The sequence below is a fragment of the Carassius auratus genome, chromosome 26 (assembly GCF_003368295.1).
Source record: "Carassius auratus strain Wakin chromosome 26, ASM336829v1, whole genome shotgun sequence".
NCBI lineage: Eukaryota > Metazoa > Chordata > Actinopteri > Cypriniformes > Cyprinidae > Carassius > Carassius auratus.
This window is the reverse complement of record NC_039268.1, coordinates 18,797,929-18,824,399: the sequence shown is the minus strand read 5'-3', so window position 1 is coordinate 18,824,399 and position 26,471 is coordinate 18,797,929. Positions and strand designations below refer to the sequence as shown.

At 35.7% G+C, this 26,471-nt stretch overlaps 1 protein-coding gene across 1 annotated transcript in view; it reads left to right on the top strand.

Annotated features, from left to right (window-relative positions):
• Positions 1-22,002, top strand: part of LOC113044575 (receptor tyrosine-protein kinase erbB-4) — a 143,557-nt gene extending 121,555 nt beyond the window's left edge. The window contains exons 16-27 of the mRNA XM_026204669.1: positions 2,439-2,483; positions 3,051-3,183; positions 4,745-4,867; positions 4,981-5,079; positions 5,987-6,172; positions 15,081-15,236; positions 15,545-15,620; positions 16,522-16,668; positions 17,271-17,368; positions 17,450-17,620; positions 19,580-19,883; positions 20,388-22,002. Coding sequence (XP_026060454.1) covers positions 2,439-2,483; positions 3,051-3,183; positions 4,745-4,867; positions 4,981-5,079; positions 5,987-6,172; positions 15,081-15,236; positions 15,545-15,620; positions 16,522-16,668; positions 17,271-17,368; positions 17,450-17,620; positions 19,580-19,883; positions 20,388-21,214 — 2,365 coding nt within the window. The 3' untranslated portion in view covers positions 21,215-22,002. The remainder of the gene's footprint in view (positions 1-2,438; positions 2,484-3,050; positions 3,184-4,744; positions 4,868-4,980; positions 5,080-5,986; positions 6,173-15,080; positions 15,237-15,544; positions 15,621-16,521; positions 16,669-17,270; positions 17,369-17,449; positions 17,621-19,579; positions 19,884-20,387) is intronic.
• The last annotated feature ends 4,469 nt before the right edge of the window (positions 22,003-26,471 follow it).

The following is a 26,471-nucleotide window of genomic DNA, read 5'->3' as shown; positions in this document are numbered from 1 at the left end:
ACACTAGATTGTTTGGCCTTCAAAAAGAGGACTATATCCACTTCATCATTCCTGGAGCTGATCTGTGCTGTTCACTGAGGAAATCGCACTGTGGATCGCCGGATCGGCTTTCACCGTGGAGTCCAGCCCAGGGTCGTCACATGTGGTTGCCGCAAGCTCCTTCGTAAAATCTGCCAGTCTCGCCATTCTAAAAGCCCGCCCACCTCTGGTCACTCAAGCCAGCCTCTGCTCACTCAAGGCCGCGGTGTGTGAAGTGTTTTGGTGAGAAAGCGAAACTACTTTGTTTGGCCTTCCAAAAGAAGACACAATTAGAAATCATGTTTATATCATGTTTATAATGGGTTTTAATATTTATGTCTCGTTGCTCCTGCCGAACAGAGGACCACAGTATGTTAATGAGCGTAACATTTTCGTCACACGCTTGAGGTATTCGGCCAATCCAACGCATTGGATAGCTGGTCAATCAGAGCACACTTCGCTTTTCAGACGATTGATCCTTGTAAAAATCGACACGTTTCAGAAGGTGGGACATAGAGGAGAAACAATAATGTGCAGTATGTGAAAAATAATGTCTTTTTTTACCTTAAAATGCAAAAACACATTTCATTACACCAAATACAAAAAATAATGTTGATAATATGACCCCTTTAATTATATATTTTAAAATGTAGTTTATTTCTGTGATACACAGCTGAATTTTCAGCATCATTACCCCAGACTTCACTTAAAGCTGCAGTAGGTAACTTTTGTAAAAATATATTTTTTACATATTAGTTAAACCTGTCATTATGTCCTGACAGTAGAATATGAGACGGATAATCTGTGAAAAAATCAAGCTCCTCTGGCTCCTCTCAGTGGTCCTATTGCCATTTGCAGAAAATCATGTGCTCCCAGTAAGAAACAACCAATCAGAGCTGCGGTCAGTAACTTTGTTTGTGTTCAAAATGTAGAAAAATTTATATAATAAGCGAGTACACCATGAATCCATTTTCCAAACCGTGTTTTTAGCTTGTCCTGAATCACTATGGTGCACCTATAATAAGTTTTTATATTCAGACTATTTTAGATTGCTTCGGGGGTACCGCGGCGGAGTAACCCAGTACCTTTGTGATTCTTCAGAGAAGTAGCTCCGGCTACAATGTTCTTCCGCAAGACGCAAGCAGTTCTGTTTATTAACCGCTAGAGCGTCAAAAGTTACCTACCGCAGCTTTAAAGGGGGGGTGAAATGCTATTTCATGCATACTGAGTTTTTTACACTGTTAAAGAGTTGGATTCCCATGCTAAACATGGACAAAGTTTCAAAAATTAAGTTGTACATTTGAAGGAGTATTTCTGTTCCAAAAATACTCCTTCCGGTTTGTCACAAGTTTCGGAAAGTTTTTTTCGAGTATGGCTCTGTGTGACGTTAGATGGAGCGGAATTTCCTTATATGGGTCCTAAGGGCACGTCTGCCGGAAGAGCACGCGCTCCCGTATAGCAGCGCACTGAGAGCACAACAGACTTCACTGATCAGAGCGAGAGCGTCGCGAAATGTCACAAAAGAAGTGTGTTTTTGGTTGCCAGGGCAAGACAACCCTGCACAGATTACCAAAGAAAAAACAGCATTAAGGGACCAGTGGATGGAGTTTATTTTTACAGAGCATCAACGGAGTTGTGCAAGTGTTTTTGTTTGTTCCTTGCATTTCTAAAATGCTTGTTTTACAAACAAAGCCCAGTTTGACGACGGATTTGCTTATCGTTTATTTCTTAAGGATGATGCAATCCCAACGAAAAAGGGTCACGATTGTGTGTTGGAAACACAGGCGGTGAGTAAAACTGCTTAAAATATCTCTGCCTCCTTGTTAGTGCGTCCGCCTCCCATCGGAGACCCGGGTTCGAGCCCCGCTCCTTGCTGCTGCTGCCGCTCTCGTTCAGTTTCAGCCTTCACAGCTGTCACAGCTTCCAAACGCTTTCAACGCAACTGGCGCTCGTGATTCTTTAGCTCCGCCCACACGCCACGCCTCCAGGCCCTCTTGTTTTTCCGGGAAAAATCAGTACAGACTATCTTTCTCTTATGAATATAATAAAACTAAAGTGGAGTTATGAAGGATGCAGTACTACTCTATAGGTACTCAAGATTAACATGATATTGAGTGAAAACGAGCATTTCACCCCCCCTTTAAGAAATAATTCTAATATGCTGATTTGCTGCTCAAGAAACACTAATTTGTATTATAAATGTTGAAAACAGAGGTGCTGCATAATATATTTGTGGAAGCCTTGATATAAGAACAACTTTTATTTTATAACAAAGTGAATGTGTTTTAAGCATTTAAAAAAAAAATCTTATGAAAAGTAGTGTATGTGAGCTAATAAACCACCATTATCTTCATCATTAGTTGCAATCCGTTAAAGTAGTGTAATTTAAATGATTGCTTTCTATCTCGTCTGTGTCATAGGTGTACTGGACCCCAGATCCAAGATTGTATTGGGATGCTGGACAGGTAAACACCTAGATGTTTCCTTAGCTGTCATACCATTCTTGCCACTGATTTTAAGTTTATATAAATAATATTCTATATGCAGGTTAAAAGCAAAGTATTTCATAACAACATTTCTCACAATCTAACTAATAATCAATAAATCATATATAGTCAACACATTACAGAATCTTTCCAAGTAGGCTTTTATTTATTTATTTTATTATTATTGTTTTATTTTATTTAATTTCTTTCAAATAGGAGCGTTCCATACCTTTGTTGCCCATTTAGTGTATTATTGAGTTAATTTGAATATGTAATGATTATGTGTTATGATAAAAAAAACAAATAAACATGGCACTTTTTCTGGAAAAGCATTGGTCCTTCTTAAAAGTTCAGGTTTTTACTGAGAGTTAACACGTTTTCTCACTTTTATAATTTTAATAGAAAAATAATATGACTGAGAGTAGATGTGGTTGTGATTGCATCGATAATGCAATTTCCCTTAAAACAATGCAGTATTTTGCATACTCTGAATTGTTCTAACAATATATTACGGTATATGTTTTAAATTATTGCATTTTCCTCTAGGACTCCTCTGATTGCAGCTGGGGTGATTGGGGGGATGTTTGTGGTCGTAATTGTGGCCCTCGGGTTTGCTATCTTTTTCCGACGGAAGAGCATCAAGAAGAAAAGAGCTTTACGCCGCTTCTTGGAAACAGAGGTGAGAGCTCAAATCAGGCAAGATTTAAAATGATTTTTAATAATTTGGTTCCAAAGAACTAATCTGAAAAACGTGGTCTCATGAGACGCAAAGAAAACAGACAGAAAACTGGCCAGTGAAATTGTTGTGGTGGTGCATGGATGGGTCTGTGGGGTATATAGCCAGTCTCATTTTTCCATTTGAAAGTGCCTTTTTCACTTCAATGGCGGGAAACCTCAAATGGAATAATGGAGATCTTTTTTAGATCCTTAAATGGAAACTTATGAAAGTATTTCAAAATGCTCTGCAGCCAGTATGTGTGTGAGTGTGTGCATTTGATATAAAGTTAAAGTCAATATTATGGAATCTGCAGTTCTGTTAGGTGTTTAGAGCACCAAGTTGATCTACTGTTTCAGTATCCACTTCTTGCAGATAAATCTATTGTTTCAGGTTGATTTTTTTTTTTTTTTTTGGAAGTCAAAAAAATATATACTCAATAATATTAGGATTTTTAATCAACTATATAGAAATTAGGTCTTTATATAAATGGTGGTTTACTAGCGGTCAAAGTGTCTTTGCAATCAGTAGAGGGAAAAACTCATCAGAGCCATCAGAAAAGAATGAGAATGTAAGAGATGAAGGGTTAATATTTTGAAAGTTAATTAGTTTATTAAGTTTAAGTGTGAAAATTAACTGGAAAGTGTCAATGAAAGTGAATTGCCTTAACAAGTAAAGATCTATTGCCCATATAAAAGGGTTGAAATCTAGGGAAAAATAGCAATCTGAACTCAGAGGTCCAGAGCGGACGTGAGGGAATATTTGGATTCCGTAGCTCACATAGATAATGAGGTTCAAGACTATGAAAAGCCTTGAAGGTTAAAGAAGTATTTTGAACTGAATACATGATGAGATGGGCAACCACTGAGGAGTGAAATGAATAGCACTTTGTAATTGTGAAAACTCTGTCAGTTTAATTGTGCATGTTTTTTAAAGTTGTTGTAATTTGGAAGTGTTTTCGTGGCAAGGCAAAGGAAAACAGACAAATAATTTAACTGTAAATAAAGCAAACTAATTGTTTTATATTTTTCAGCGGTCTTTAAAAGTGAGATAATGGTTGAATATAATGTCAAAAAGTATTGTGGTTTTGGATGGTTTCAATACAGATATCTAGTTTGTGGCCCTAAAAGCTATATTTAAGGCATATGAACTTGGAAATTGGTTTGGGATTATAAGCCATTCCAATAACCTCTTGATAAGTCTAAAAATCAGCCAAGAAATGGTGAGTCAAATTAAGAAATATCACTGAAAGAATCTCTGTATAAACACAGGCTTTACTCGAGAAGCAAAGAAGGGAAATCAAAGACTGAGCAATGCAAACTGAAAACTTAAAATAGGCAAAACCCAGACTATAACCAATTGACTACATTCATACATGATGTTAATAATGAAATAAGACAGAACATGAGTCCATTATATAGGGCTAACCTGTGGCTGGTGGATCAAACTGAAGTAGACATTGTAGTTATGTATGAAATTGTGAATATGTTGAGTGATTCTGATGTTGATTATGTCTTTTGAGAAGCTGGTGGAGCCTTTAACGCCAAGCGGCACAGCGCCCAACCAGGCACAGTTGCGTATACTTAAAGAGACAGAGCTTAAGAGGGTCAAGATCTTGGGAATTGGAGCCTTTGGCACTGTTTACAAGGTACTACATTAACGTTTATGATTTGTGTGTTTTATGTGTTTCCTCAACATTTTTTTTATTTTTTTTATACAAGTTAACATATAATTGACTTTCACTGCCATCATCTTTTTAAGGGAATCTGGGTGCCAGAAGGAGAAACTGTGAAGATTCCAGTGGCCATAAAAATACTCAATGAAAGCACAGGACCAAAAGCCAATGTGGAGTTTATGGATGTGAGTAATTTACAATTAAACCTTACTTTACTTTTTACCATCATTCAAAAAATAAAAATGCAAGGGAATGGATTTACTAAAAATGTCCTTTTCGCCAACAGTGCAAATCAAATAACCGACGCAATCATTTCAGGAAATGACATGCAATAATGTGTGTGTTTAAAATTAGATTAATATAATGTAACTAACCAGCTTAGACTATTGCTTTTAAGGCTATATGATTGATATAATTTGATTTGATTTGATAGCTTAACATCATGCATCATGCTGTTCACATGAATGACAGATTGTTACTCTTATTTTCAGGCTTATTTTGAAATTGCTTTCTGCAATTGCATTATTGCATAAACGTAAAATATAGTAAAAGTAAAAAGTTTGGGGTTGCTAAGATTTTAGAAAGATGTCTGTTTCAGGATTCTTTAACAAATAGACATTTCAAAAGAACAGCCTTATTGGAAAAGTTGAATTTAATCAATCCCTACTGAATAACTGTAAAAATATAAATAAACATTTAATATACTGACCCTTAGCCGTTGTGCAGTGTAACTGTACACTCTTTCTTTTTTGTATAATAAAATTGTGAATTATATAAGAAAAGTCTAAAGCCGAACATTTGAAATGAAACCTGTGACCTTTAAGCTGTTTTCTCTTTGTATGCTTTGCGATGTGCCAGTGTGCAAGTTTCTCGGTTGCTTCTATGAAGTGCGAGAGAGACTGAAACTGAAACTGCAGATTCAGACCTTCTCCTACAGGCATACTGGGCCTCTCTTGTGGTTTTGGACGTGTTTTAAATCATGATTTTAATTCGGTTTCCTTGAAATATATTGTATTGTATTTTGAGATACTATACGATAAACCCTGTTCATGAAAACAGCACATTTAAAGTCTTTCTGCTTTTGTCTTCTAGGAGGCGCTAATCATGGCCAGCATGGAGCATCCTCATCTAGTGCGTCTTTTGGGAGTCTGCTTTAGTCCCACTATTCAGCTGGTAACTCAGCTGATGCCCCACGGCTGCCTGCTGGACTACGTACATGAACACCAGGAGAACATCGGCTCGCAGCTGCTGCTCAACTGGTGTGTGCAGATCGCAAAGGTAGGAGTTCCCATGAACAAGTGTGTTTTTGAACGTTCCTTGAAAAACATTGTCTCAAATAATGAATATAGACAGATGGGTGGGTGGATGGATGGATGGATATCTGAATGTAAACACCAAGATGTGAATTCAATTTGTGATACATAAAATGTGCATACACAACATGACTGCTTTAGACATTGAAAATATGTATGATGCAAAGCATTGTTTGCTAAAACGTAATTTGTTTTAACTACTCCCACTAAGCACATTAAATTGTTCCATCATATTTTGAACCATATTGCCGTCATTGTTAGACAGATACAATCCACTTTCAAGACCTCATTCAAGAGCCACAATCACTTGGCAGTTTGAGATTGTTTACCAGCATGTCATCTCTCAGAGTAGATAGCAAGTTTAAAGCTGAATCTGTGTTTGATTTCTCACCTGCTGCGGTCCTTGGGATATTAATCCCTTCAATTGTCCATTAGAAAACCCTGCTGTGTTCACCCAGTGACCTCTGATTCCTGCCTACTCTGTTTAGATATTGGCATTGAGCTCTTCTGTTGTACAGAACCTGTATGTAGTGCAAGGGCATGGGCTCCTCCTCCTGCTGTGTTCTTGGAAAAACTAGAGACTTATTTTATTGTGAGTGAATTTCCAGACCTGTTGCTTTCTCACGCCTAGACCTGGGGAACATGTCGGCTAAGGTGAAGAGAGAGTTAGATGCCAGTAAGAGAGGAGACTGATTTTGGCACCTGCTATGTTATTTGAGTTGGATAACAGTATTTTTAGGTTCCCATTTTAACTTGCTTTAGACTGATTCCTTTTTCTCCTATACTATAGTGTCATCTTTTATAGCATTGCTTATTTACTTAGCATCTTTTGTCTAAGAATACAACATCTGAATTAGTCATTAATTATCATTAGCACAGACTCAAGACCTTTATAATAATAATTTTATAATCATTTTATAATATATTACAGCAGAAATGTATATATATTGTCATTTTGCATATATATTGACTAATTAATCATCACAATTACAAAATTGATTTAGAATTGCAGGATGAATAAATGAGTGCGCTAATATGTGGTCTCTAACATCGTCTGTCTCTCTGTGGATAAAGTGTGTGGCTATGGTAGAACCATTTGCATATTTCAAAGCTAACTTGGCATCTAAAGTGATATCCTCTATCAGATGATGGGTGTCATTTGAATAATTCCCAGCATCTAGCACTTCTCTGCCAGGAAAACAAGAATGCCAAAATCAGTGGTGTATAAAGTACCTGAAAGCCATACTCAAGTAAAAGTACAGATAACTTACCAGAAAATGACTTAGAATTTGAAGTTACCATTTAGAATATTAAGTGAATAAAAGTCTTGAAGTATGTTATATTTATTGTACTTAAGTGCAAAAAAGTAAGTTTTTTTAAATTCTAAACGTAACTAAAAGTAAAAGTGCAAGTAAATGGAAAATGGAAATTAAGCGATTTTACATTATGTGTGTGTGTGTGTGTGTGTGTATGTGTATGTGTGTGTGTGTGTGCTCTTGTTTTTGTGACATATCAGGACACAACTCTGTATAATGACATGGGTATGACACAGGTATTACAAGGAAAGGGTGTCTTATGAGGATATAAGACTTGTCCCGACTTTTCAAAAAGCTTATTAATCATACAGAATTCGTTTTTTTTGTTTTGTTTTTTCTGTGAGGGTTATGGTTAGGTGTAGGGTTGGTATAGGGCTATAGAATATACAGTTTGTACAGTATAAAAAACCATTACACCTATGGGATTTCGATGTCCCCACTTTTCACAAAAACAAATGCATGTTTGTGTGTGTGTGTGTGTGTGTGTGTGTGTGTGTGTGTGTGTGTGTGTGTGTGTGTGTGTGTGTGTGTGTGTGTGTGTGTTGTGTGTGTGTATAAATGTTCATACACAGCTTGAGTAGCAAGATTGTGTTCAGTTTTAACTCTTTCTTCCATTTTGTATTTTTAGGTAAGAATAAGAAGCACTCCATTCAGTAATTGTCTTTCATTCCAACATAAGAAAATATTTCTGGAATGTGCATCTGAAATAGCATTTAGTATTTACACAGTTTAATGTACAGTATTTTAGAGGGGGCGTGGATGCATTTAATCTGCAGTTACAAATGGATAAATAATGTTTTGTTTTTAACATAAAACGTTTAATACTGATATTAGAAATTATTTAAAACATTTTTAATGTGAAAATAAAACAGCATGTTGTTGTTGTTTTTTGGGTTTTTTTTTTTTTTAAATTGACAGCAAAAGATTGTTAATGAGTGAGTCATTGAGATTCAGTTGATTAATTCAAACTGCTGATTCATTCAGGAACAAATCATTTGACCATGTTAGTGAGTGAATCACTGAATCACTTGTTTTTGGTGCTTTTTAGGAGTCTAATTTGCAAATGCCAGACCACTGGTTCGTCAAACCTGCTGGGTTGCAGTCTGTGTTTTTCCGACTTTATTTTGTAGTAAGTAACGAATATCTTTCGGGAAATGTAGTGGAGTAAAAGTAAAAGTAAAAGTTGGCTGAAATATACAAACTCAAGACACTAAAGTACAGATACTCCCAAAAAATACTTAAGTACTGTAGCGAAGTAGACTTTTATTATTCTGTTACATTACACCACTGCCCAAAATTAGAGATGTATTGCAAAAAAACAAGTTATCATCACTGCTTCCATTTAGATTATTAGCTTATCATGTTCAGTTCTAAGTGTTTAGTGTTTCTTAGCATAGTATTTTCTTTCATGAAGCAATTTACTTTCATGTACAACTGACATTGTAAAGTTTCCTCTTTCATATCTTAAAAAACAGTTTACCTAAAGATACAAATTTACTGAAAACGTACTCGCATTCAGGCTATTGAGGATGTAGATGAGTTTGTTTCTTCAAATAGGGAGAAATGTAGCATTACATTACTTGCTCACTAATGGTTCCTCTGCAGTGAATGGGTGCCATCAGAATGAGAGTCCAAACCGCTAATAAAAACATCACAATAATCCACAAATAATCCACACGTCTCCAGTCAGTCTACTGATGTATTGTGAAGTGAAAAAGCTGCATATGTCGTTAAAAGAAATCCATCCAAGCGATTTGATGATTAACTTCTCCAAATCTGTTCTACTGAAAAAAAAAAAAAAAAGCTTAGATTACCTGGGAGAGAACATTTACAGTAATGCATATGTTGTTTTCTAGCAATGCAACTCACTAGTGGGGCATCAGGTCTCCCAACCCCTTTTTCTGCTTTTTCTGTCCTCAATTCAATTTAGATATATTGTTTGTTAATAAGCCTTTCTGTTTGTATATTTATTTAGTTTAAATCACCTTTTTATGGTTATGCTGTTAAAAGCTGGCATTCATCTTTTTCCATCCCCTCTCAAACCATCCCTAATCCAAGCTGAATAAGTGCATTCATTCAGCCTGCTGATCACTCTGGAAAATGCAGAAAGCCTCTGAAACCTTCCAGTTAACACAAGGTATCCGCCTCACTAATAGATGTGTGGAGTTTGGGTTTGGAGGTCTGATTTGATCATTCATTTCAAGATGGTTGACTATGAAAAGAGCTGAGGTGTCCTCATCACAGATAAATGTGAACTGGGCTAATTCAAGCTGCCTGCAGCTGATGGGACTCTGTGCTCATGAATGATTTAGTAATGTTTGCTTTTGAAGATGTGGGCAAAGGAAGAAATCTTGATCCAGTACTGAAATAATACTAATATTTTAATGCGGATGTTTTTCCATTCACTCATCTGATTTCAGTCTCATATAGGATTGTGCTTTAGCCAACTGTGCTTTAGCCAGCTATAAATAGTTTTATGTGAACATCTTTCTTTTTGTCTGTCTTTCATAACATATTGTCTTTGAAATTTGTCCATTTTCACATTTGCAACAGATGTGGTTTTAACCAAAGGCATGCCTTTTCAGTCTAAAATTGAAAACTGATTGTAATATATTGCATGCACTGTCATTCGGTTCATTAAATTTACATTAAATTTGTCTTTCATGTTCCAGTTTCCAGGGTTGTGTAGAGTGAATCTGTTCCATAACATAGTTTGTCATTTGACAAATCAGTACAAATGCGACAATTGCAAGCATGTATCTGAATACATCATGCAGTGGTTTCTGCTGTAAATTGTCAAATTAGTTTTTCAGAAATTTGCTGCTATTGCAATAATTCTGGTTCATTCAGGCTTTTAAGGCCCGTCACAGCTTTTCATCACAAATTATGATAATATGTATATATAAAAAAAGAAATAATTTGAAAATAAATAATTCAAATTCAAATATTTATTTTGTTTTTGCAAGACGTCTCTTATACAGTATCACCAATGCTGTATTTATGAATAAATATAACCTATTTATACAGCATATGAAACATGGCTTCATGTAAATTGCAATATTGTATGTAAACACAATCATGTCAGTAAAGTACTATTAAAACTTGAAAGCATGTGCCAGTGTAGACACAGCATGAAAATGAAGTTTGAAGTTGATTTTGTGTCGATGCTTGAAAACTGGATTGATCATGTATGAAGCAAACAGCATCAAGTTCAGTCTTGAGTTTTCATAAATAACAAATTATGTTTACGCATCTTCTTTGGCCAGCTAGCTGCAAACTTTCATGGGTTTGAGGCTTAGCAGAAAAGACATCATTTTTTTCTTTGTGGAGCGTGACGCAGTTAGTCATCATTGTCTTTGTTCCAGCAGTGTGTGATGGACACCGCTCCTGTGTATTTATCGCAAATTATACCATGTTGTCTGATGAACCTCCTGTGCTGCCCACGCACTACAGCTTTTCAGACAGTATGTAGTCCTGTTATCCTCCTCCTCCATAACACATCAAGGAAACTGACAACATTGTTGTGCGTGTAGATTTGCAATGTAGGCTGAAGAGCGTTTGAATCCCTCTTGCAGTGCAAGAGTAGTGAATAAACTAGGACTGATCACATAGTTATGCATTAAAAGAATAGTTCAGCCAAAAATTTACATTTGCTGAATATTTACTCACCCTCACGCCATCCAAGATTTAGATAGTTTTTCTTTGTTTTTTTTTTGTTTTGTTTTGTTTTTTTCCATTGGAACAGCTTGAGAAAAATGTAACATTACATTAGTTACTCACCATTGTATCCTCTGCATTGAATGGGTGCCATCAGAATGAGAGTTCAAACGTCTGATAAAAGCATCACAATAATCCGAAAGTAATCCACACAAGTACTAATGTCTTGTAAAGCAAAAAGCTGCATGTAAGAAACAAATACATTATTAAGGCAGTTTAACTTGGAAGCTAAGTTCACTGGTTTTAAGTCCATAATCCATAACCATGCTTCCTCCAGTAACAAAATAAGTTATTATAAAATTATTTATTTTATTAGCTACTATGAACCAACAATGGACAATATACCATATTTTTTGGACTATAAGTCGCACCTGAGTATCTGTCGCATCAGTCCAAAAATATGTCATGATGAGGGAAAAAACATATATAATTCGCACTGGACTATAAGTCGCATTTAGTTAGAACCCAGATAAAACATTACCGTCTACAGCCACGAGAGGGCGCTCTGTGTCTTCAGAGTAGGCTACAGGAGCACTGAGCAGCATAGATACCATCTCTGCCCTCTGGTGGCTGGAGATGGTAATGTTTTCTCTTGGTTCAATTCTCTCTGTTCAAGTCAAATTAATTTTGATAAATAAGTCGCACCTGACTATAAGTCGCAGGACCAGCCAAACTATGAAAAAAAGGTGTGACTTATAGTCCGGAAAATACGGTATATGTATTTAAAGCATTTATTTATTTATTTTAAATGATGAGGTACAGTATTTCAAGTAAATAAGTTATAACATGGTAACATTCAAAACTTTTTTTTTTTCACATTTACTCATTAATAAGAAGTTGCTGATCAGATACAATATTTAAGTTATATACAATAGGTTTTAGTTAAAAAATATTAAGTTATAAGTATTTAATAAAGTAGCCATTCTTTTGGTGCAAACAGACCTGGAATGTGAAAACAGCGTACAGATTTGGAATGCTATATGTTAAGCATATTTTAAAGAACAGACAGACATCCAAACAATGTAAAAAAAAAATAATAATAACATAATTAATGAATAAATTAAACATTATTATAAAATATTACCATTATTGTTATGTTACCAACAACCTTGCCCTCTGACCCACAACACATCTTTCAGTGTATGTTTTTTGCTGTGTTCTTTCATTCAAATACTCTCCTGCCCTCTTCTTTACAGAAGCAGCTTTCGCTCTCCGATTTTAATTAAGCCCCGATGGTCATGCACGTCTAATATTTGTTATTTCCCTTGCCAGAGGTTAGAAAGAGATGTAATAGGGCACTGCGGGAGCCTCTTCTCTTTTGTTTAGAGAAACTTTAACCTCTAGTAGTGCAGATGTAAAAACAAGAGAACAGAGGTTAGGGATGCTACTCGAATGCTCTGCCCTGCTTACATGCATGTCACGCCAACGCTTGGACCTGCTCCTTACGCTAGCCTGCAAGACGCCTGTAATACTAAATGCCGGTAGCTTTTGACGGGGTTTGCTCTTGCTTTAATCTGACTTCAGTCAAACTGAACACACAAAGAGCTGCTTCTCACTGCCTAGCCCATCTCTTTGGTTGAATAGAGAGCTTCTGTATGAAAAGAAACATTAGAGGCCGGCAGCAGTAAAGCTCATCATTTGAATGCTAATTCAACTAGATCCAGCTTCCTTGATCCCAGAATGAAGATCATATTGGAAGATTCAAGATTGCAGTGTTGGATACTGTTCATGACAACGTCAACCTCCTGTAGTGTTTCTGCTGACAATGGTTAAAATCTACCTCATATTTATTTTTCATTTGTATATTTATATTCAACAGCCATACAATATTTTGAACATTAACTTGCTAATGGTTCCTTTGGTTTTGAATTGATGCTGTGTAAAATGTCTGTGTTTAAATTAACTGTGATATTCTAATATGGTAGAATCTTGAAATCAAAAATACATTTTTTTTATACTGACCATTTTTTGAGAAAATAAAATTAAATGTGTGTGTATATATATATATATATATATATATATATATATATATATATATATATATATATATATATATATATATATATATTATTTTATTTTATTTTATTATTTTTTTTTCACTCAATATGTGCATGCTACATGGATAGCTTAAGATATTCTGCATTATATGTTGCATTTCTTCTTATGTGTGCAGAGGGAGAGAGTAAATGTGAGAGAGTGTGTGTAGAAAGTGTGCAGTGGCGGCTCTCAAAGCAGTGTATGTAGTGCCGGCGTGTGATGGATGGGTCAGTGTCTCTCTCCATATCACAGAGAAAAATTATTTTAACACAATGTTTCTGACTCGGTGCTTGTCTGACTCATGCATGTTCACATAAATTGTCAGACAGCTGCATAAGTAGCTCTGAGCAGTGGTAACTGTTGCCTCTGGAAGAAAAAGTTGGCAAATGACATCTCGCAGAGAGTCGTGAATTAGTCAAGGGTTTTGGCTGGTTGAGAGATGCTTGAAATGCACCATTATGAGGGCAAAGAGCATAATTTTTCATTGGTAGGACTTTTTTTTCTAATCAAAAAAAAACAAAACAAAAGATGTTTTGCCTGTGATGATTTTTAGAAAGCTCTTAAAAGCATGAATTGCAGTCAATGTAAGCACGTCATGCACTGAATTATATATTCATATCATAATTGCATATATTTTAGTATGCTGTTTATTTTATTATTAGATTTCACAGAATATTTGATCTTAATGTTGCAAGTGTGTATGTTCAATTAATATAGTTTAGTTTGAAAATGTTCCCATTAATAACTCTGATTCAACTATTTATTTGCATGAATTAATTTGCATCATCACTCAAAATGTTAACAGAAGTCTCTGTGTGGCATGTTTATTGTATTATATATACGTGTGTGTGTGTGTGTGTGTATGTGTGTGTAACACAAAAGTTGTCACAGTTTAAGATCAGTACACAGTCATTGCTGGCTTCACACTTTTAAAAAGTGTTGCTGTTTTTAATATGCATCGTTACATTGGTGCATATAAATGAAAATAAATAATAATCATTCTTCCTTGAGTGAGTTTAATTTAGTCTTTTTTTTTTTTTTCTTGCAACCCAACGTTTCTCTTTTTCTTCCGTTCACTGACATGTTGGCAGGATATCCATTTTGTCATTGTGTAATTGTGCTGAAAATTGCCAATTACACAGCAGAACTCAAACAAACACATTTTAATGACTATTTGTACAGTGTTTTTTTTTTTTTCCCAGTGGCCAGTATTCTTGCGATTTCACTTCAGCTTCATCCTCAATGCTCAATTCATGTGTTGTTGTCCTTCATGGTGCTGTCGTGTGGCCACAGACATTTCTATCATGACTCTGTTCAGCACTTAGTACAAACCCACAGGTCCATTTCCTTGAACCTCGCTATCAGAGATTTTCTTCAAGCAAATGCTGAGATTCAACAACCCTCTAGCACAGCTCCCATCTCCTCCCAAAGGCCTGGAAGTTGCATTTTAATTGAAGATTAACATAAAGCCATAAATCATGAGCAAACTTCTGTAGAGACACTAAGATGAGTATTAATGCACAGTGACCCAAAACAGCAAAATGGAAGTGAACATGGGTAAAGAGAAATAAGGAGACGCTATTAAACTTTGATTAGATGTCCCACTAATTTACTGTCTATCTTTAGGAAGGGAATCTAATTTGACAGGACCATATTTAAATCCCTGATGTATTTGTATAGTGGTGGTCTGTATGAGAGGTAGAGAAGTAGCTTTACTGTAATGTGGTACAGTATGATCTGTTTTACTTGTTGCTATGTGATATGATCCAGGACTGTGCCCCCTTTTTGTCTCCTCTTTGACAGGGTATGATGTATCTGGAGGAGAGGCGTCTGGTGCACAGGGACCTCGCGGCACGTAATGTCCTGGTGAAATCTCCAAACCACATCAAGATCACTGATTTTGGACTTGCTCGACTCCTGGAAACCGATAAAAAAGAGTACAGTGCAGATGGAGGCAAGGTCAGTGTTTGAAACATGCATCAAAATGCACTTCAGGGTAAAAGCAAATCAAATCCAAAGATGATTTATGGAAAATCAGCAGTATTAATTTGTGTTAGCCAGCAGTTTTTCTTGTAAAGCACTTTCTTAAATCCTTTGTGTGAAATTTTGATGGTTCTTATTGGGACGCTCAGTTAATGTTGCATTTTATACCTTCCCTGAATCAATTAAAGTATTCTTCATTATTATACAGTACATCCTTTAATCAAAACTATCTAAATTGTCATGCTGCATTGATATGGAAATGCACTACTTTTTTTCTACTCTAGATGCCCATTAAGTGGATGGCCCTTGAGTGCATTCACTACAGGAAGTTCACACATCAGAGTGATGTATGGAGCTATGGTGAGAGACACAGTGAAGCAAATTTTGTTTAACCCCTTAACTGTCACTCATATTTTTGAACATTGACTTTGTAGTGCACGATCCAAACTTAAATTTTTATTATTCATGAATGAAAATATTTTGTAACATGATATTGATGTAGCATTTACATGGTAATGCAATGTCTGATTTTAAAATGAGTTTTAAAGGATGAATTTTGAGATTTTAAGTTTTCAGTTGATATATAATTTCTCGTGATTTCTAAAATGTGATAGAGCAAAAGGCAACAAAGTCGTCTTGTTTTTTTAACAACGGTCTAAATTCCTGTTATAATGTAGATTTTTGAGGGTGCACTCTTGTCATAAATTAATCTATTACTTTTCCTACATAATTTATTACAAAAAAAATTGATAAAATATATATTTGGGAGTCTTAGACCTTTCCAACGATATAAGTTTGTCAAGATTAGATTAGATTTAATTCTAATATAGTGAAGTAAACGTAGGCGTCCCACAGAGGTGACAGTTAACAGGTTAACTACTATTTTTTTCTTTCTGATCAAATTTAGAAAAATAATATTATAATATGTATATATTATTTATATTATAATATTAATATAATATAATATTACATTGGAAGCAGAACAGCGCTACACACGGGCATCTAACAGTGCCACACAGTTTATTTAAATTTTGTGTTCTCAAAGAATTCTATTAGCAAAATTAAGGATTAAATGCAAATTAGCATAGCTGGAAGTATAAAACTTTTGTATAAAACACAAAAATGGGATACTGTTTTCTACAAGGTAATGCAAGTAAATGTAGGTGAAGACAAGACGTTCTCTTTAAGTTTCACATACACCTCCTGTAGTTTCATTTCCATCATTCTAGCTATCAGTGGACTATGTTTCACATTCATTCAGGAGTGACTATCTGGGAGCTGATGACGTTTGGAGGAAAGCCCTACGATGGGATTCCCACACGTGATATTCCAGACATCTTGGAGAAGGGCGAGCGTTTGCCCCAGCCGCCCATCTGCACCATAGATGTCTACATGGTGATGGTCAAATGTGAGTCATATTCTGAGACTTTCTTGCTTTCCTTTTTATCGATCAATAAACTGTTGTTATTTTTCAACTCAGTTTGGTGGCACAGAAATGATGTACTTCACCTAATCAAATGATGCTTTGCCACTGTGCTAATGAAGTTAAATGTAAAAAGTGATAGCCAAATCAGGTACTTTCGTCTTGGATTTGTTTTCACTGTTATATCCAGCTCTCTTTATGCACTTGCACTCTATTTGTTTTGGCACAGTCAAGAAGTGAAAAGAGATGAATATTAGATCTGTTCGTCATAACCAGATTTGACTGGAAGCCGCCGTTTATGATTTGCTTCAACATAACAATTATAACACCTCAGAGAGTGTAACATTCTTGCTTGAAATCCGCTTTTATTGCTTTCCGTGTGTGTAATGTGTCAGATTGGAGAGTAAATTAAATGGAATTAATTAGGATCTAGCTAATTTAATATATGCAAATATATAAAATGCATGCGTATTCATTTATTATATGAAAATGTAAACATAATAAAACTACACTGACATACAGTACAATCAGAACAATTTTACTTGCTAAGTGTTACGGATTTACCATTGGCCTGTCTTCACCTCCAGGCTGGATGATTGATGCTGATAGTCGGCCTCGGTTTAAAGAACTCGCTGCAGAGTTCAGCCGCATGGCACGAGACCCTCAAAGATACCTCGTCATACAGGTGGGGACTGCTTAACTTCTCTCTGCTTGAAATTTTGAAACGTTCCTGGAGTTCAGTGGATAATACTGTATGTCATCTCAGGGGGACGATCGCATGAAGCTGCCCAGCCCCAACCACAGTAAGTTCTTCCAGAGTCTTCTAGATGAGGAGGAGCTGGATGACCTGATGGATGCTGAGGAGTACTTGGTTCCTCATTCCTTAAATGCTCCTCCCACTTCCCATATGTCACACCCACATGTAGATGCAAATCAAGTAAGCACCATGGTACCACAGTCTATGTCACTTCACAGCAGGAATCAAAATACAAACAATAAAATGTTTTTAATTTTATTAATTCGATTTTATTTCATTGTTTTATTTAGTTTTGCTAATTTCTGCCCTTTCCTTAAGACATCATTTGTTATAATTCCTAGTACATTTATGGACATAATTACATAAAAATTTAAATTCTTCTTTAACATAACCATTGTTTTCAGGTTTTACAATAATGATAGATTTTCCATCCCAGTTTATCAGCATGGTTTCAAAACGTTGTGTTTGTTTATTAATATTGTTGGTTTGTTTGTTCGTTCATTCACCTATATGATGAAAAATGACTTACATTCAAAAAGTCTGAGTTAAAGTTTTGGAATAAGTCTCTTATGCTCACCAAGGCTTTATTTATTTGATCAAAACATACAGTAAAACAGTCACATTGTGAAATATTATAATTTAAAACAACAACATATATCTATTTTAATATCTTTTAAAATTGAACTTAATCCTATGATGCAAAGCTGAATTTTCAATAGTATTACTCCAGTCTTCAGTGTCAAATTATCATTCAGAATTTATTTTTTATTTTATTTATTTTTTTGGGGGGGGATTCTTTCATAGTTCAAACAAACAGCATATATTTGAAAATATTTTGTAACAATGTAAAATATATATATATATATATAATATATATTTTACATTGTTACAAAATGTTTTCAAAAAAATGCTGTATATATATTTGCTTTTACTTTAGATCAATTTAATGCATCTGTGCTGAATAAAAGTATTAATTTCTTTCCAAGAAGAAAAAAAAAAAAAAACTTGGTCAAACCGAGGTCAAATTGGCACTGAATGCTATATGGAGCAGAACCACTGAAACTTGCTTTTATTATTACTGTTTGAATAGACTCTGCTCCATTGCCAAGTTGGTCACAGCCTTTTATTTCACCTGAGTAAGAAAAAAAGGCAAAATTACATTTACTTCCTGCTTCATTCAATATTGTACCACTTTAAACTTGGGCTTTGATATAGCTTAGAAAGTGTAAAACAAGTGTAAAAAATCTCACATATACATTATGAAAAAATCTCACATATACATGGCTGTTCATGCATTTGTTACATCGCGTCTAGATTACTGCAATTCTTTATATTGGGGTATATCTAAATCTCAAATTGCACGACTTCAGCTAGTCCAAAATGCTGCAGACAGACTTCTTTTAAACTGTCGTAAACATGAACACATAACCCCAATTCTCAGATCCCTTCACTGGTTGCCAATTTCTCAGAGAATAGACTTTAAAATTCTCCTCTTCATTTATAAATCCCTTCATAACAAAGCTCCTGTCTATTTATCTGAACTTCTTCATCCTTATACTCCATCAAGAAACCTACGTTCCTGTGACCAGGCTCTGTTGGTGGTCCCTCGTGTTAGGCCAAAGCGTAGAGGGGAGCGTGCATTTGCAGTGGCTGGGCCACGACTCTGGAATACCCTGCCTTTAGAGATCAGACTGGCCCCTTCCTTGTCTATTTTTAAATCCTTGCTAAAAACTTTTTTATTTTCCTTAGTGTACTGACTACTGTGTTATGCTACATTTTGAAATGGGTGGTTTTAAATTTTTGTCTGGTATATTTTATTTTTTATTTATTTTTTTATTTTTTTATTTTTTATGTATGTGTAATATTCTTGCTCTTATGTAAAGCACTTTGGTCAGCCAGGAGGCTGTTGTAAATGCGCTATACAAATAAATTGAACTTGAACTTGAACTTGAACATGATCAATACAATGGTCTCCAAAAGACCACATTGAGAATTATGAAAAGCAAAGAAAATGATAGGATGTTTTCACCAGTGGTCTCAAACTTTTGGACCCCACTGTATATATTGTGTTTGTTCTGAATATCTTTTCTATGGACATCTCTTACCTTAAGTTCATTTTTTTTGCCCTCCTGTGATCAGAACCAGTTTGTGTATCATGATGGAAGTGTGTGCCCTGAAGAGGTGATAGGATCCCGACCTCATGAGGCAGTTGCTACAGGAAGTGGCCCCTCTGTCTCGGCAGGTATGCAAAGATCAGGTCTGGACCCAGCAGATGAGCAACACTGCAATGGAAGCCTAAAGAAACAGCCCACAGCTCACTCAGTAGACAGCAGTGGACAGCGTTACAGTGCAGACCCAACTGTCCTACTGGGAGAGAAAGGACAGAGGGAAGATACAGATGAAGATGGTTATATGTCCCCTATGAAGGACAAGATCTCCACAAGTATGTTCTCAAATATTTATTATAGAATTTGTGAATAGGACCGTTATTATTAGATTTTTTTTACTCACACTTGTGCCATTCCAAACCTGTATGACTTTTTTTTAATCTTTGAAATTTAGATCAAGACATTTTGAACAATGTACCAGTATTTTTTATGCAATTGCGATGAATAGGGACCAAAGTTTTTAGTATTAATTTAGTTGTCTATAAATTTGTTGAAAACATGCTATAAAGTTATTATGGTATTGTGTATATATATATATATATATATATATATATATATATATATATATATATATATATAATTTTTTTTTTTTTTTTGGTGTGATAGACCAGGTCCTCAATCACTTTCATTATATGAAAAGTGGCCAAGACATCATTACACATTTGCTGCCTTATGTTTCACCAAAGAAAGAAACTACAGTAAAAAGTTTTAATATGACATGAGGGTGAGTAAAGTGTAACTACTGTCCTATGTTTTATCCATGTCTATCTTCTTTGCAGATCATCTGAACCCTGTTGAGGAGAATCCTTTTGTAACGAGGCGTAAAAATAAAGACATCCATGCGCTAGACAACCTTGGTTACCACAGCACCCCTGATGGGAAACCCAATTGTGAAGACGAGTATATCAACGAGCCCCTTTACCTCAACACATTCAGCAACACCTGCGGCGTGAACCAGGAGATGTTAAGGAAAAATGGAGTCTCCATCCCATTGCAGGTGACCACAGCAGCCCAGACTCAAGGCACTCATATTCCCCATATCACACAATTGGGAAAACCCCATCATAGCCACGGACCGCACGTTCATTTCGCCATACCACCAGTTCAGCCCGTACACCCTGGACTGATGAGCCAAAATGATCAACATACCCATTCAGTTGAGTTGGTTCATGATCATGGCAGCAAATCTGTCCCGCCTGCACCAGCAGGCCAGATCAGTCTAGTGAGCCATCAAGTCCAACCAGGGCACCCAAACAAATCTAATCGTTCACCCCAACAGTTTCACTTGGCAAAGTCTGGTAAAGGTGGCACAGTGGGCCTACCAGGTCATCCGGTGCAACTGGGCACCCAGATTGGGACCGCATTAGTGGACAAGATGTACAAGACTAGCTTTGACAATCCTGAATATTGGCAGCAAAGCCTTCCGCCCAAGGCTACCCCTCAAAACACCCAAGACTCTTCAGTGATCTGCAATAACAAATTCCTTTACAAGCAGAATGGCCACATTAAGCCTGCCGTGGCTGAAAACCCTGAATATCTGTCTGGTATGAAGCCAGGAACAGTCCTGCCTCCTCCGCCATACCGGCAGAGGAACACTGTGGTCTAACCTCCAGGTCTCCGTCCTCTGTAGAGCCTGGTTCTTCTACCAGCACCTTAAATGTCTTTCTTTAACCCTCTGGTGGTCAAAAATGGGACGAGAAACAATGTAAACCACTGAACTGACATTATCACAGAAAATGTGGCATAAAAACCATTGGGGAAAAGTCAGTGCAACCCATCCATCAACAAAGACCTCGCCAGTTGTCCAGGAACTTTTTTTCCCCCTCCTCTACAGGTATTTTAAAGTCTCTCACATGGGATGGCGCATAATCTGATGCACTAACATCATTAATTTAGTAAAATTAGATATTAAGTACACTCCAAATTCCAAAGTTTTGCAGCAATGCTATTGAACTTAGGTGTCCAGTGTTGCTCCTTGGGGGCGAATATCTTGCAAAGTTGAGCTCCAGCTAGCTCCAACACACTTGCCTGGAAGTTTCCAGTGAGTCAGAAGACCTTGATTACTTTGGTGCAGGTGTGTTTAATTAGGGTTGGAACTAAAATCCTGTAGAACAATGGCCCTCCAGGAATTCTGGACACCCCGACTAAAGAAGAACCATTCTGGGTTCCCCAGAGAACCTTTCAGTGAACAGTTCTTAAAAAGATTTTTTTTTCCTTAGTGAAAATACATTTTCCACTGTATAGAACATTTAGTGCAATGGAAAGATTCACTGAATGTTACAGGTTCTTACTGGAACCAAACAGAACCAATAAAGGATTTTTTTTTTATTATTATTATTATTGTTTATATTTAAGAGTGTACAGCAGGTGGCTCCAGCTGGGTGGTTCCATTTGAGTTTGAAACAGAACATGGATGTTTCAAAAAAAAAAAAAAAAAATATATATATATATATATATATATATATATATATATATATATATATATATATATATATATATATATAATGAATGGACAGAAACTAGGCATGGATATGCACTTGAATTTTATATTTCTGTTACTGGAACACTTCCACTTTTTCAGCACATCCTTCATACCGCTAAAACTGCTGCCCTACTGGGACAACTACTGTTAGACCTGAGAGGATTGTGAAATTATGGACAGTTGAATTCCTCAGTACAATGAGTTGAATAGGAGGCTGATAAAAGCACTGAGGGGCATTTGTTCATATTGGGAATACAATACAATAATCGTCAAAGGGGTTATTACCATTTGATGAGCGGTGAACTCAAATGTTGAGAGATATGAAGAATTAATTATCAGGAAGAATGGCACTGAATGGTTTACAGGGTGTTTACATTAATTTACTTTATCGGTACCTGAACTGAGTAAGCACTGACAAAGGGTTTCTGGAAACTTTAATTCCCCTTTTAAAACTGTTACTTTTCAGTTCTTAGTTAAAGACTTAACCAGAGTTAGTCAATATGTTATCAAAAGGAAGTTGGTCAACATTAAATCAACCCTTTTTACTTTCTTAATGTTCCTGGTATTCCACTTTTTAACACCCATGTTTTATAATTGTTCATCATAATGTGTAACTCGTTCTGCTGAAAGGGCTTTCCTTTGTGGCTGACATCAAAATTATTTAACCAGTAGACAACTAGCTACTGCTGCATTGTTGAAGCTACTGTTGCAGACATTACAGCCTTTCTAAATTATATTCATTGTTAATAGTTAATGCAATAATTTAAAGTTAGCTAATAGTAATGTAATAACATTATGGCAATAAAAGCAAATAATGATCGATTTGAACAAGTATGTATTTCCCTACAGAACTTGACCTTCAGACTCCATGTCCCTGTCAAAAAACCTTGTCAGAAGTAGGTTTAAGTGGAATTTTATAAGTTTGCGGATTTTCATTCAGGGCATGTTATGCCAATATTCACAATCTAAAATCAATAAAATAAATTCTGACTATTCTGTTTAACACAGTTAAATGTAAATTGGGTTTTGAAAGCAGTTTTATGTTGGTTTTCAATCATGAATATTCTGTGTTTGTAGATGATATTTTGCCTCAGTATTCGTTTTTGCGTCTAGACTGCGTTCTGATTCCAACTGAAGTTAGCAAATCAAATAAATGTGTTTAGTTTTAATCTTCTGGTTAACATAATCACTAGTAATTTTGAGTGCATTTCAGTGTCAGTACTGAGCCTTTGTCAGATCTATAATTGGAAAACGGAATGTGGGCACAACATTTATTTTGTTATCATTACTATTTATTCACAGTGGCTGCTATGCATTTTTAATTGGGGCATTTCATTGTATTTCATACATTTTCTAGTTAAAACAGCAGGTTTACTTGAATTAAGGAGGTTGGATATGTGATGCTGTGTTAAGTATCACAATTTCACATGACTGAGCTGTATTTTGAAAAATTACAAACAGAAAAAGACTTTCATGTGCCAATCTTCAGCGCTAACATAATTCAGAAAACAGACGTTAGTCTGTATTACTGTCAGTGGTGTAAAATCATTTTTGTAGTTGTCTGTCTGTTGTCACATCTCATAGCAAGTGTAGCACACATACAATAAGTGTTGCCCTGTAGTTCCCAAACTACTGTCACTTGTAGTTTCATGTTTCTGTGTAGCTTTTAATGATGTATTTACTAGTTTGTAGGTCAAAATAATCCCATTTTGGTGACGTTTTGTCCAATTTGTGGCATATAAACACAAAGACATAACTCTTACAGTTAATTAAATAAGAGACATTTCAATTGTCTTAAACTGCCAAATATCACAAAGCCTAATGTTGAGGCATCATCATGAAACTTTGATTTACAAATGTCATTTTTGGGAAGAATTAAAGGTGCTGTAGGGAACTTTTGTAAAAAAATATTTTTTACATATTTGTTAAACCTGTCATTATGTCCTGACAGTAGAATATGAGACAGATAATCTGTGAAAAAAATCAAGCTCCTCTGGCTCCTCCCAGTGGTCCTATTGCCATTTGCAGAAAGCAATGCGCTCCCGGTAAGAAACAACCAATCAGAGCTGCGGTCCGTAACTTTGTTTGTGTTCAAAATGTAGGAAAATGAACATAATAAGCAAGTACACCATGAATCCATTTTCCAAACCGTGTTTTTAGCTTGTCCTGAATCACTATGGTGCACCTATAATAAGTGTTTATATTCTGACTATTTTATATTGCTTCTAAAATAGTAACCCAGTAACCCAGTACCTTTGTGATTCTTCATAGACATAAATAGAGAGAAGTAGCTCCGGCTACAATGTTCTTCCGCAAGACGCAAGCAGTTCTGTTTATTAACCGCTAGAGCGTCAAAAGTTCCCTACTGCAGCTTTAAGTTGTTTTAGTATAGATTATTGGCCAGTGTGATCTCAGTGTTAGATGAAGGTATTTGTACATGTGTGCATGTGTACATATTTGTACATTTAGAATCAAGTTAAGAGCATTAAAAGTGTACACCCTTTTACATGTCTAACTTTAAAAAAAAAAATCCCACAAAATCTGTTATCGTATAAATTTTTCAATTCCCTATAAATGTATATGTACACTGCCATTTAAAAAATGGGGGTCTTTTTGTGCTTTATGCTCACCAAGGCTGCATTTATTTGATAAAAGCAATACAGTAAAAATATTTTTAAATAATTATAATTCTAATTATAATAAATATGGTAAAATAATATTTGAATAAAACAAACGATAAAACTGTTTTCTATTTAAATATATTTTAAAATGTAATTTATTCTTGTGATGGCAAAGCTGAATTTTTAGCATCGTTACTCCAGAATTAAGTGTCACATGATCCTATGAAATTATTTTGGTATGATGATTTGGTGCCCAAGAAACATTTGTTCTTATAAATGTTGAAAACAGTTGTGTTGCTTAATACTTTTGAGGAAACCATGATAGATGGATTTTTTTTAATGGATATTAAATACTTAACATTTATTTGAAACAATAAAGAAAGAAAGAAAGAAAGAAAGAAAGAAAGAAAGAAAGAAAGAAAGAAAGAAAGAAAGAAAGAAAGAAAGAAAGATGCCCCCAACATTTTGAATGGAAGTGTAAAAGTGTTTGCAGTTTGTATTTTCTCAGTACATTGATAAGTCAACTACACTTTGTGTGGTTATGAGATCATGTTAAACTGGCTGAAATTCTTTAAATGAACCATATTTAAAATTATTTAATCATATTTCAGAATTTTACTTGAATCATTAACGTGACATGTAAACTGATGCATGTGGAACCACTGCAGGGAAGCATCTTTTTACACAAATTTAGCATTTTTATGGACTGCCGAGAATAAGATTCACACAATTTACAGTAACTCAGTAATCACTATCTACCAAGCTGTATATGTACATATATGACACACCATGTAGTGCGAAGTATGGCATTTTGTACACACTTACAAACATACAGCATTTTGTGTGCAGTAAAATCCACTGTATTTCTGAGCCATGAAAGTACAGGCATTTGGAGTGACTGCTCTGTAACAAGTGTGTTTCTCTGAAGAAAAGTGAAAAGTATTTTTGTAGAGTGTTGAAAGATTTATGGCGAGTGTAAATATATAGAGACTGTTGCATCAAGACTTTTTCTTTGTCATGAACCCTTCAGTTCTGTTGTGCCATCTGTAGTAATGGTCTGACATTGTGTCAGTAACTTTGTATTTGATTTGATCTCAAGTGATGTTCTGTTTTCCTCGGGCCTGTTTCTTTGTGTGTCATGCTTTGTTCTGTGGATTTCTTCTCTTGCTGCTTTTACGGTTAACTGTGGCCCTTTCCTTCCCTCCATAAGTGCCCATTTTATCTATTTCTTTACCTTTGTTAATTGTAAATATGACTGTTTAAGACAAGTAATTATCTACTCCTGTCAACATAATTTTAAAACAAAATACTGATCTATCTAGAGTGAACTATCTTTATTTATTATATATTTGTTTTGTATGTCTGCATTTGGTTTGATTGCTTTTTATTAGATAGGATCGTATGTATATGGTGAGTTATGAGAAAACGTCCCAAGGTTACGCATGTAACCCTAGTTCCTTGAGGGAACGAGACGCTGCGTCGTAAAACGCTTTGGGGAACGTCCCTGACGAGACCGACTCTGAATATCGTGTGCAATCTGTCCATCGGACGGGCGTGACGTCACGGGCAGGGTGACGTAGCGACCAGGAAGCTATATAAGCACGTGCCGTGCAGCTGGCTTCAGCTTCGAGTAGGGAAGCAAGCGCTGGCAGGGGTGCCGGGAGTATGGCTCTGCGACGCAGCGTCTCGTTCCCTCAAGGAACTAGGGTTACATGCGTAACCTTGGGACGTTCCTTTTCGGGAACTCGAGCTGCGTCGTA